At 38.5% G+C, this 13,319-nt stretch overlaps 1 protein-coding gene across 2 annotated transcripts in view; it reads left to right on the top strand.

The window, feature by feature from the left end:
• ADGRL4 (adhesion G protein-coupled receptor L4) overlaps positions 1-13,319 on the top strand; it is a 72,218-nt gene that overhangs the window by 26,583 nt on the left and 32,316 nt on the right. For both annotated transcript variants that reach the window (XM_021527336.2, XM_021527315.2), the window contains exon 3: positions 9,863-10,015. In XM_021527336.2, the coding sequence (XP_021383011.2) occupies positions 9,863-10,015 (153 nt within the window). The remainder of the gene's footprint in view (positions 1-9,862; positions 10,016-13,319) is intronic.

Genomic DNA, 13,319 nt, shown 5'->3' with positions numbered 1-13,319 from the left:
TACTTTTCCAAAATGGAACATAGTACACATCTCAAAAGCAAGAAATGTTCTTAATGCTGTTTCAGATATGTTTCAGGAAGTTATTTGCAATAAATTTGTCCTTTGAAAAAGATGTAGCACAATGATACGTGGGCTTCATAACGTACTACCTGTTTTTAAGCAGCAGATTCAAAAGCTGAACACTGAGGACCCCAGTTGTCCTTTCCACGTGTCTAGCTGTCCTTGTTGCCCAAAGAAAGTCTTAATGCTATAGTTCTAAACTTAGGATTTAGCAAAATCCTTCTAAGTAAAATTCAGTTCCTCTTTACTCTTCCAAAACTGCTGGTAAAATGGGGAATGTAAATGGACAGAGTTTATCTCCCATGGACAAGGAAGGTAGTTTGAAAATGTGAGATGTAGGAATTCATGTTCACCCTGACCTCTTGCTTTGTCTTTCACCTGCTGTTTTTATGGGTCATTGTTGAGGAAGCCAGACAGATCACTGCCTCCAAGTTCCCTCTGGAACTGTCTGTGGGAGACATCCATCTAGTGGCTTTTGGGATTTAGATGTTAACAGAGTGATCCTGATGTGGTTATACTGTGTTTCTTTAGATGCATTTAACATCTGATGCATGCAGATCAGATAGATCACAAGACTTGATGCATGGTAATGTATGACCTCTTCGCAGCTACTGGAGAATTATGTCTTCTACAAGAGTGTTTATGGTTCTGATGTAATATGCAAAAAATTCTGTCATACTGAGTTTATGTTTCAGAAAGTTCTGCAAGCAGAGTTTTGAGAAATTAGTGTTGAAAATAACAAGAACCAGGCACGTTGGTAATTGAGCAATTTTGAGTCTTATTTTCCTTAATACTGTTATACAGTGGCTATTGGAGTATTGGACAGATATCTGTACAGAGAATAAATAAATACTCTGAAGAAAGAGTTAATGTAATCAAGACTTCACTCTCACATTCTGATGTATCTACTCTCATGGATGGTGCTGATTCTATACCAGAATTATGGAAAATGCAATGGGAAATCTGCAAGCAATTAGAATTCCAGTATTGTCTGGCTGTAGTTTCGTTTGGGTTTGGTTTTGTTTCTGGTTTTCTTTGGTTTTGGGGTTTTTTTATGCAGTTGTATTTGCAGTGCTGCAACAGAACTTCTACTTGAGCTGCCATTCAGTTCTGCAGGAGGGGGCATGGTTATCTACTGGCAAATCCCTTTCAGTAGGGGACTGCTGTGCTTCTTACTTTCCTTTAAGCAAAAGTATTCTGACTGTGCATGTCCTGTTTTACTTTTCAGTTAAAGGATGTTTTTCAGTGAAAACAAGCACGTTAGCATTAAAAATGAAAGCTAAATGGGAAACTTTGTAATTTAATAACAGTGATGTTTCTAAAACATTTCTGCTGGTAGCATTCAGAAAAAACTGATACCTGCACACTGCCAGCAGTTCAAATGCAGTATATCCCCATTCAGCTGCACTGTGTCTCAATTACACTATGTCTAATCCTGAAGTAGCAAGCCTGACACGGGGTGTCTGCCAGGATGTTGAGGTTGGGTTTTGTAATTAAATCAGTGTGGGTGAGGAAAGGAAGAGCAATGTGGTCTTGATTCTTGACTTCTGCTCTTGGCAGGTTTTGCCCCTTTGCTCCTGTAATAGCAATGGTGTAGGTTAATGGGAGTCACTCCTTGGGCATTTGTGAGTTTGAGGTCAGACTTTTATAGAAATAGGCTTTTCACACACTTAAACCAAACATGAACATATTCACTTGCAAAGAAATGCAGAAACAGTCCTGGTATTTCTGAGCCTGCCACAAGGAGCAATGGAGCAAGTCAGCTAGGGGAAAGCCTGCTTCAGAATTAGATATGAACCTGAGCTTGTCCTTTATTTCAAACACCCCTGTCTGCCCACTCCAGGGAGGAACTCAGCAGCCTGGTCTTAATTTCTAGTTCCCAAATGTATAATATGAACCACCCCAAACAAATTGATCCCATCAACTCCAGTTAAAACTGCCTTTACCATCTAGCTCTGTGCCTGAGCAGTTATATATGAATTATTGCAGAGCCCCTTGTATTTGCTCATTTGTGTCCATCTCTGTGTGCCACCCGTGCAATGAGCTCACACAGCTCACTGTCACTGACATTAAATATTTGATACTGCCCTTTGTGCTTGGCAGAGGCTCCCAGAGCAGCACACACAGGTGCTTTTGTGTGCTTCCAGCCCCAGCTGCCTGGCCCAGTGGGAACACAGTGCTGCTGTTGCCATGTGACATTCCAGGCCCCAGGATGTAGTCCTGAGTGACTTAAGGATGATAAGCCCATACCCTGGCATAGAACAGCAACATTTCTTCTCACAGCCTTTCCTGTGTGTTTGTAGCAAATTTGATAAAGCTCATTAGATAAAGCTCAATGTTCCACTGACTCAGTCAAGCTGTGTTTTCTCTCAGCTACACCTTCTTCACATCTTGCTCACCCATACCATGATGGCCCCACTCTGGATTTCATATACAAATTGTAAAGTGCTGATGCATTTCCTGTCTGTGTTTTCTGAAAAAATATACTTTTTTTGTTTTGAAATTTAGGACGGTGTTGCCTGGAAGTTTTTATTTCCCCTTAATCAGACTGTTTCCTAAACTGCTTTCTTTCTGTCTAATCTCTTGCGTGGGACCAAAATGTTTAGATTTTAGTGACATCTCACTTATTCACATCCTGTCAGATGGGAGCATTGTGTTGCTTGAGTTCACAACATAACCAACCAGGATCTGCATGTGACTGGAACTGAAATGGGGATTATTTTTTATCCGCTCCTATTCAGTATCTATTAATCAATTTTCCAAATAATTCACCTAGTCATAGCTTCTCACCTCAAAAACGAGCCTTGGAACACCAGCAGTCCATCTTCAGTGTGTTCTGGGGCTTTTTCCCACTGTACCATCTCTGACATTATTCTGCTACAATCTCTCTCCTTCTTTAGCATTGCATTTTAACAGCTCATCAGACCAGCTTCTCAGCTGGCAAATTAATGCCATGTTCTCTTTGGGAGAAAGACAGAAGGGGATCCTGGAGTACTCCAGATACAAGGAGGTTGTGGTCTGCTACCCTGAAGACTGAGTGGCAGCTCCTTGTCCCTTGTGCCTGAGCTGCCACTTGGGCTGTGCTCAACACCCACCACCCTGACAGGCTCCTGGGACCCTGCTCTCCACAAGCAGGGCATGCCTGACCAGCTCTGAGTTTTGTCTGCAGTAGAAAATCTTCATAGCACCCCCAGGTCCTACCCTCATGACCCAGTCAGGGAAAGGCTGTCAGTCAGACAATAAATAACTAATTTGTGGTTAGTTAACTGATGCTCTGCACTTGCAGCTCTGAAGTTTTCTTGCTGAATCTCTGTGGGTCAGTACAGCAATGAGGTCTCTCCTGGAAGAGTGATGCGAGGGTGTTGATACACTCCTTGTGGACCTCTGCTCCTCAGAGGTGCAGGGGAGGAAGCGATGGGGAAAAACTGTGACAGGACCAGTCAATATTTATTCCTTCCTTCAATTATTTAATCCCCCTTTTATTTCTGTTTCACTAATTTAAGCACCTTGTTCCTTTTTGTTCTCAAATTCTTGCAGATACCTCTCTGGGTAAATGGTTTGTTTCCAGTCAAGTACCTTTAATGATATTAAATCATTAGTACCTTTAATGATATACACCCCACGACAACCCATTCTTCACTTATGAGTGATCACAAATTATAGATTTCCCTTTTCTGATAGTTCATAAGTGTTGAAAAGGCAGGATGTTCTGTGTGGCTAAACAAAATGACAATTTCATCACTGGCACTTACTGGTAATAAATGCTGTTCATTTATAATGTCTGGAAATATCAACAGGAGGTGAGGGCAACAGTTTGGATAATAGATTAACCCTTCCAAACCTTGTCCATTCTCTGAAACTCAACCGGAGTGTGACTTTAATATATAGGAAAATTTCCTCCTTCTTTTAGACTGTTCTGTCCTGTTCCTTAAACTGAGACTAAGGGAATTTTCTGTTGTGAGGCCCTTTAGTTCATCCAGACATGAAAGAACTGCAGATCTGAAATCATCCCTTTATACACACATAGCCTGTGACGATGTGAGAGAAAATATTTTTTTGCTGCAATAAGACCTTAAAGGAGACCAGCTAGTTGCAAAGCCACCAAGTTAAAACTGGTTAAAAACTCCTGCCAAGCTACAAAAACACCCCAAGAAGGCATTGTGAAAAGCTCTTGAAGGCTGTAGGGAAATGTGAAATCTTAACAAGGCAGAGCATGCAGCAGCAGTAAGATTTCCTATGCAGCAACTGCATGGTTCCCCGCCCAGGTGTAGGACAAAGATGAATCAGGCCCATTATGAAAGCAATTCATATTTAAATGAGATTTCCAGCCCAGTTTCTACAGTCTCAAGTGGTTATTCTAAGCATCTGCTCTTTCATGCTGATTTAGACCAAGCTCGAATGCTGAATCTTTGGAGAATCATAAACAAATTGTGTTAAATTGCCATTAATGGAAACAAATCACAAGAAAGGAAAGGCAGGGCTGTTAATGGTGTTGCTGTTCTTAACCCGGGCTTTGATGGCAGTAGATGCAGTCCTGCAGCACAGAAGTAATGTATGTAAAATCACCCACTGTTCTGAGACCTCCAGACAAGCTAAGCACAGCGGGGCAGTAGCATTGGAATTTGTTTTACAGGAAGCCTTTCATTCCCTTGCTTTTGAGGGGTTAAGTGAGGCACTTCAAGCCCTGTTCTCCCAGGAGGGTTACACTAGGGAAGGGGAGTTTTCCTTTCCCCCAGGGGCTCCATGGCAGCTCTGGCAGCAGAGGCTGCTGTCAGCAAGCAGCGGATGCAGTGAATCATGCAGTGAATCATGCAGTGAATCAATGCATGCCCCAGCCAGCCAGCCGGGCTGCCCTTCCTTCCTGCCCACTGCTGTCCACCCTCTGGCCACTGTGTCCCACAGATACCCAGCTGGGTAGATGGCTATGCCAGAGAGGCCTGCAAGCTTGGTTTCCACAGATAGTTTTGTGTGGATCAGGGGAAAATTAATTGTTGATGTTTTCATTGCATCAGCGCTCTGCCATGCGGTGAGCGCACTAAATAGAATGTGCATAAATTGTAGTGTAAGAGCTGCTTGTGGTCCTTAGTAACATCAGGCTTCACTAAACTTCTGAAAATCACAGCGTTGGACCAATGCTTGTTCCAGTGAGGCTTTGGGAAAACTCAGGTTAACAAATTCAAGCTCTGGTCAGGAGTCTTCAATATTCTCTTCTTTTCTACAAAAATTTCATTTTGCATGGATTGGGGAGGACTGAAAATGCACAAATCATTCTGTTTTACTTTAGATTTCCACTTTGTTTGTTACTTGGAGGGAGGAACAATTTATTTAAAAATGTATAAAAAGTAAAACAAGAAAACTTCTGTGTGATTGTGAATCAATATGTCAAGTTTCACCCCAAAACTAACTCTTCATATTATATGTCATCATAACATCAAAAAGTCTATCACAGAAATGTGCCCAGTGCAATGAAAATACTTCATAGCTGTTTGATAAATCCACTACCAAAATATTTTTCCTTATGATATTTTTCATGTAAATACGCATGCAGTATTACAAAAATCTTCTATCCAAAATTGATAACTCAAAGAATTTTCCAATGCTTGTAACAAAAAAAAGCAAATTATGTACTTTTGTAGCTGTTTTCCAAATTTTGGTTATAATTTCATAACCATGCATTATTAAAATACCATATATTTGCCATATATGACACTGTAATTCTTGCACTTTAAAAGGGATATGGAATACAACAAAGGAAATGTTCCAGGTTCCTTTTTCTCCTCCTAAAATCTCATTCGATTCCTCTAGTTTCCAAGTGCATCATGACCCTAAAATCCACAAATCATTCTTCCTTTTTGTATTTGTATGTTTTAAAGTTTCTAAAAGAATTTAATGCTCTCTATACAAAAATGAACTCATATTAATGAGCACAAGTGTTTGAAAACAGAATTACTAGCTCAAATCAAAATGGAGCTCTAGAGGGGTATATCAGTTTTTCATATTTTTTTTCTTTTTTTTTTTCCTTTAAAAATCTATAATACATTCTCAAGAGACTAGTAGAGGTATGATTACATTTCATTGATTACTATAACAGTAGTTGATTCTATCTAACCATAATGACATTTATGTACAGCAAAATACATGTTAGCTGTAATTTTAAGGTAAAAATGGAAAATGGATTTTATTATACAACTGTACCATGTAAACATCCTACCAGTATTCAGGTACAGATTCATGTATCTCCCACAAGTCTTTGAGTTACTCAACACAAATTCCCTTGGAAATTATATATAACCTTCCTTCCATTTTGATTGGTAATGAGATTTTAGAGCAATCCAAATCATAGAACTGCCATGTAAAAAAATAACTAACCAAAAATGGAAAGCAACCCAAAAAAACCAAGCCTAGAATCCCAACAACTAGCTCTACAGTCCCACTGTCATTTCTCAAGACAGTGCAGCTATTCAGGAAATGCCTTCTGTATCAAACAGACTTGAATATAACATTACCATTTAGCCATGATAATTAACCTTGTCATTTGGCTAGTCATGCCTCTAAAGTCTCCAAATTTTTCATAATTTACGGGAGACAAAAAATCTTTAAAGCAATGTGTATTCCCGAAATACTGCCTGTTCTATGAGTAGCTGTGCAGCATTAAATGCACATGCTGTAATTAAATTAGGTAGCAACAAAGCAGGTGGACTATATGACTGCTGTCACTTAAAGTATTCTTTCTGCATAGGCAGAAAATTTTGTTAGAAAACATTTTCTCATCTATAAATCCCATTGTTTTTTTCATGACATCCTTTAAATCACAAAACCAATGACATTATAAATCATGTAAAATTTGGAGTATTACTTTAAGCCCCTGGGCTCCTCACTGGAGTGCTGTCTGAATAAAAAATTCAGGTTGTTTACACAGAGAACTCAATAATATTTTTGCCATCATTTTTTATCTTGTAGAATATTTTGTGTAAAAAGTAATGTTTAGATAGATTGTATATGAAAATCCTTTCTGTTTCTTTCAAACTTCTTCTCTTGCCTTCCTCATTAACCTGGTAGTTTTCCATAGCCTACTTACGTCAGTAACTTTTGCGTCATTTATTTCAGTGCAAGCAGGATGTGGTCCAGTAAATTATCCCCCAGCACAGTCTGCTCAGTATTACTTTAAACCATGGAAATAGTGAAAAGAAAGCTCCATGTGAATTTAACTCTTTGAAATACTCATTCTTGTGTTTGCAATGTAAGTTACTGCTGTTTTTCAATGTTCAAAAGGTTTCTGTAAGGTCTCTCAATAAGCAAGCTTACCAAGGCCATACAGTCACCATTAAACCCCTTGCAGACATCATAAATATTGAGGAAAAACACCAATAATCCAGTGAAGTTATTTAGGTATACTTCTAGAGAATTTATTGATAGCCACTGTATGAATCATATTAATATTACTTATAAATTCTTTGGACCATCTAAAAAAGGCAATATTGCTGGATATAGAGGACTATAGTTGAACTCCTAGAAAAAAAATCCAAAAGAAATGTTCTTGCATGTAGCCTTTAGACTCCTCAGCTCTGTTATTGCCCTACTTTAAATCAAGTCCTACCACCATCAGTGACCTTCTATTTTTCATCTTCCAAGACTACAATCCCATGCGCTTTCCAAAATCAACACATACTCTTTTGTAGAATCTGTAATATTTTCCCAGGTCCAAATTAATTTTACAACTACAATAGGGTAATCCACTCTTTCTTTTTTTTTAATCACTAAAGACTAAGCAAATTTGGGTTGCAAAGGAGTCAGACACACACAAAATACATTATAAGTGGACCCTGTAATTAAGGTTTGCAAAGTTTTCTGGGACCTGGTCTCTGCAATGCTACGTGACAAACCAGATTTTTTTCATGCTCTCATGCTTTTTTTTTTAACTGGGATCAACATCACACTTTTTCCTTCCTATCATAATTCCACTTATGTTAATTAGGTTTTATTTTGGCATTCTTTAAGATCCAAATGATACAGATCCTCTGCTGTATTCTCATGAATACCAAGGCTGTAGAATAAATATTGTTGACGTGTGTTGGCACGGTGCTTTTATACTTGGATTCCTCATTAAATTACATTACATTTTAGTTTTAATGAGCATAATCCATTTGATACTGTTGACCCAAATTCCCCTGAGGAAAACTGCAGCTCTGAATTGATATTTGCATCTCTGAGTCAACTGAGTCACATTCAAAATCATATCAGACTTCAAATCTCAAAAAATGTCCTGTTTGAGTTATGCTGGGGATTGTGACTAAGTTTTATTCCAGAAATGTATTCCTGCAAGGCTTTGTGGCTCTTGCTGTACTTTAATCTTGTCACTGCCCCAGCTTTCGTGCCGCTTTCCTTATCTGCATCCTATCTCTGTAAACAGCTTATGAGAACACTGACCAGCAGGAAGCAGGAGCACCTTTCTACAGCTCATCCTTGGATGTCTTTTCTGAAATCATATTTTTTCTCCCTGTCATGCTCCTAAATCATTTCTCTTCTGCAATAAATTGTTATTTCTCTCCCTATTAGAATTCTTTCCTGTCATTCATCATGTTAGGAGTACCTTTTGCTTGAGATTAGAAACAAAATCCCAGTACATTTCAGGAAATCTTTAACTCTTTTCCTTTATCATGAGTGCCACTCAAGAGTGCCACCTTCTTTGGGAGACTTCCATTGGTTTTTTTTTGTTTCAAAGTTTTGGGATACTTCAAAAAAATGGGCTGTTGGAAAGATGGATTTATCAGTATTGTGTTTCTCTCAGTTTGATGAGTAAAGTGCCTGAATAAGAAAGCTTTTGAAATGTTTTTCAAGTTTGGTCTGAAAGTTATTCAATAGACAACAGAAACCTTGGAAGATTTTGGAGAGGAAATGGTTTTATTGAGTCACTGAAGGAGATCAACTATGCAGTTCAAAGCAGGAGTTTAGGATTTTGTTTGACCTTTGATTAAGATTGCTGGATCCCCATGCTCATACAGACAGCACATGCTGAGGCTCTGCAGAGATGACAGTCTCAAACTTGTGTGTATCACTCCTTTTCACTGTGTCATTGGAGGCCTAGGATTAGCCCTGTAAAATTGTTCATGTGAATTTTCAGGTACAAAAATTATGACTTGCAGAGCAATTGCTAAGAGGTAAGGCTCAAGACCTGAATCTTGCTCATCTCTTTGTTAATATCTTTCGGGTGACTAAGAAAAAACAAAATACTTGAAGACTCAGATCAGCCAGTAGGATGAATTTGTAAGTCTGCTTTCCTGTAATGCTGAGAAATATCACAGAAGGTCTTTTAAAACAGGCCATTAAAAAAATGTGCGTTTAACTATACTGGTTCTGCTTTGATGTCAGAATTAAGGGGGTGATTTCTTTATATCCTTTTGACCTCTGTTTTTTATAAAAATTCAAAATTCCTAAACACATCCTCAGAGTCAACTTCTACCTGTAGATTTTTGGATAGGAAGAAAATGTTATCAGTTACAACCGTGGCAGAACACACACTCATCTCAATCTTTTATTCCAAGTGTATATCCAATTAAACCATTCATTTCAGTATCCCACTGATCTCTCACTTGTTGATTCACACAGGATGAGGGCAGATGAGTGCTGCTGAACACCTGATTACAACCTTGGCAATAGGAAAACTATGTAGACAAATACCAAGACTGCCAGCTCAGCATTCAAGACGTATGCAAGTGAAATACCAGAGCCTAATTAAGCTTATAGAATACTGCTTTCTTCAATCATCAAATGTAAATATATTTTTCCATAATTTGTCTTGCAGATGATAACGAGTGTGAAAATGCTACTCAGCCTTGTGGAGAGCATGCCAATTGCACAAACACAGAGGGAAGTTATTACTGCACGTGTATGTCTGGTTTCAAACCCAGTAATGGTCAACAAATTTTTGTTCCTAATGATGGAACCTCCTGCGTGGGTAAGTTATTACTGTCTGCCAGAGAGCTTTACATTGTCACTCTTCCCTTGTTGCTTCTCTTAATTATAGAAATCTAGCAAAATGCTTTCCTATTTGTGAAGTTTGGAGTCTGGGGATAAAATTCATAGTTTGGATGGAAGAAGATTGCTTAATATTCCAGTTCAGGCCCACACTTCTCCCTGACAACAGAGCAGCTGCCATTGCTTTCAATGACAGTTGCATCTTGACTCTGCTTGCAATATATTTGAATCCACGTCACAGATTTACACAATAAATATATAGTTAAGGTAACATAGAAATCACTAATTCACCCATTTATGCCACTGCTTCATTGATCTGTGAGCAAGGTGGTCACGTTCTCAGAAAAAGAAAGTGACAAAATATTCTGCATTCAGATCTGGATCAACAAATTCTCTATAAGTTTGCACTAGTATACTTCAAATATTTTTTTGTTTGGAAACTTGGTTAGGATACTTTTGGAAATTTTTCAAGTCTAACAAGCAAGATCAGTGGTTATCCTACCTCCTGTGCCATTCATTAGCCTCTGGTTCTATTGCAGTTGAATGGAACACGTTCAAGATTACAGGGGAGGAAAAGTTCTCTGGAAAAATGTTATTTCTGAACAACCATGCAATCCTTTAGGATTTCCTCTCAATGGAAGAACTATAACTATTTCTCTTTTTCAAACTCCTGGTAATTTTCTCTGTATGTTGCAAAAGTCCTCAGGGAATGGGAAAATGAGAAATAAATCTATTGCCCTTTACACCTTTATGCTGACAGTGTCTGATTCTAGGTATGTCTCCTGTGAGCTTGTGAGTGCTGACAACCTCTCTTCTCACTGCTCTTAATATCAGCAGAGTGGTTGCATATTAAGCCAGAAAGTGATCTAATCGACATTTCTTGCCCATTGCTCACATCCATCTAAAAGTGTTCTGCTTTATCCAGCTGCTATGAATCATTCTTAAATTAGCTGGGATGGAGACAGTTAGCACATTGAGCTGTAAATATTCTCACCATTTCTGCTCCAGGTTTTGATTTTTACATTATGATATTTCCTCAGCTCCGGAAGTTTGTCTTCAAAGTCATTTCTCTGACTCTTTTTGTGTCACTTTAACTTCTTACCCCTAGCTTGATAATTTCTTCTCTTTTTTTCCTCTTTACTGGGCAGATTGATCTATTTTTTATCCTCTACTAGAGTTTAGTTTAGTACTTCTTTGTTTTGAATATCCACACGGAGGAGCCAAGAGCTTTCAAAACACACTGAAATTAAAAATTACCTGTGGGCACCTTTTTTCATTAAACAAGTGTACCAATTACTTTACCAAGATGTGAGTCCTAAACACAGCCTTTTGATGCACAATTAATTTTTTTTCCTTATCCATCAGTGAAGCCATAATATAATATTTTGTACCCAATGATTCTGCTGCTACAGGTAGCAGATATGACTTGCACACAAACAGCTGACATTTGTGTATTCAGGGTGACAGCTGAAGCAAATTTCAACATTTCAGTTTAAATAGAGTGCAAGTTATTTAGTACAAATCACAGAAGAGAAGTACAAGGTACCCATCCTACACAAGTTTATGGGGCCCTACATTATATTTTTAGATTATGCAAAGTCTTAAATCTTCTTTTTAATATGTGTATATGTATATATGTACATGGCAGTAACTTTGAAACTTGAATTTTGGAGAGCATGCCATTATGAACCCTATTTGTTTATGCCCTCAAACCTACCTGAGTTTCCAGTAATGCAAGTGAGTACATAAATATGTGTGAGCAAGTCACATGCACATACCTGTGTATTCCCTCTTCAGAACCCATAATAAGCTCCCAAGTAAAAAGTGATAATGTTCCCCAAGGTAGCAGATCAAAAGAAATCTTGGGACAATGGCTTTTAGAAATGTTGGTTCACCCTTAATCCAGTCCAAATGCTGAGTTTTGAGTTGAGGGTCAAAAGTATTTCATCCATGTTATCAGGTAGAATTGCTGAAGAGATGACAAAGAAAGATGCAGATAGAGGAGGAACTGGACAGTAGGAAGGGAAAGAGGAGAAGAAAAGGATAAAGGAAATGGAGAAGAAAAAAAAAGGAATGCAGAGATGTGACATTTCTGAAGACATTTTTTGTTGTCCTGAAAGTGAGCTATTAAAATCTATTTTTTGTGCAAAAGCCATACTTTTCCTTAGACTTCACAATTTATTGAATGTCCAGCTGCAGATAAAAAAAGTAAAATAGAAACCTATTTTTTTCACTCCAGTCAACAGAGTAAAAACATGAAAATGGCCCTCTGTGAAATGAAAGTGCCATCCATGCCACTCTGTTTTTTTTGGGGAACATGCTATCAGATCTCCTCAGGTACTTCTGAGAGCCCTGGGAAGGCACCCATTCTCCCATTCTCCATCTCATGCTTTGCTGTGACAAGGGAGCTGTACAGTGGATGGAATCTGGTGTTGGGCCACGTTGCTAACTTTTCTTCTACCTTTGCCATTCATAGCCTTTTTCAAATCTACTTTGTGTGTGCTGCTGCCTTCCACAGTGTGAAGACACAGGGAGGGAACATCTAGTCCTTTGCAATTGGACTTTTCAATCACTTGCAAGCTACTAATAAGCAGAAGGTATAATGTAGACATCAAGCTGTCTTGACTGGCTGGTGAAGAATCAAAGCGATGTAGGTACAATCCTGTAATTGGCAAGACTGAACATAATAACTGTTCTCCGTACTTTTAATTTAATTGGAATTTCCTTGCCTGCTGCAATAGATGAGGAGTGACAAAGCAAAGAAATAAAATAAAAGGTTATAAATCTATTTTCACACTAGCCTAAGTGGTGTTGGTGATATTATTTTTCTGATCGCAGCTATTATAAAAGCTTCAAAGTTCAGCTCCAGGATTTGTTTTGAATATTTACTGAAAGGCCAGGGCTTTTTACAGACCTATGGCAAATGCTCTTCTGTTTAAAAAGCTGCTGTTCTTCAACCTTTGCTCAGGAATGCTGTCTGTGAAGACTGATCACACAGCCTTGGCAGCCCACTCCTGCTCCCACAGCACATCAAGGAGGAGAGTTTGGGATCCACCCCCCAAAGCTCCACTAAAATTGGATTGCTGAAAGCACTGACAAGCTGTTGTCCATGTGTGGTCCAACAATTGCATATTTGGTTAAAAAAGCATAATTACAAAATATAAGGAAACAAAAGCCTACAGCTACTGCTCACAGCATTTCAAAGCAGGAACTTAAAAGCTGCATTCTTGCAACTGTCACAAACTGTTGGCTGCTCCTGGAAATCTCATTGATTTAAAAGGGAT

This window comes from Lonchura striata, chromosome 9, assembly GCF_046129695.1.
Source record: "Lonchura striata isolate bLonStr1 chromosome 9, bLonStr1.mat, whole genome shotgun sequence".
NCBI classification, from domain to species: Eukaryota; Metazoa; Chordata; class Aves; order Passeriformes; family Estrildidae; genus Lonchura; species Lonchura striata.
This window is presented reverse-complemented; position numbering and strand designations above follow the sequence as displayed.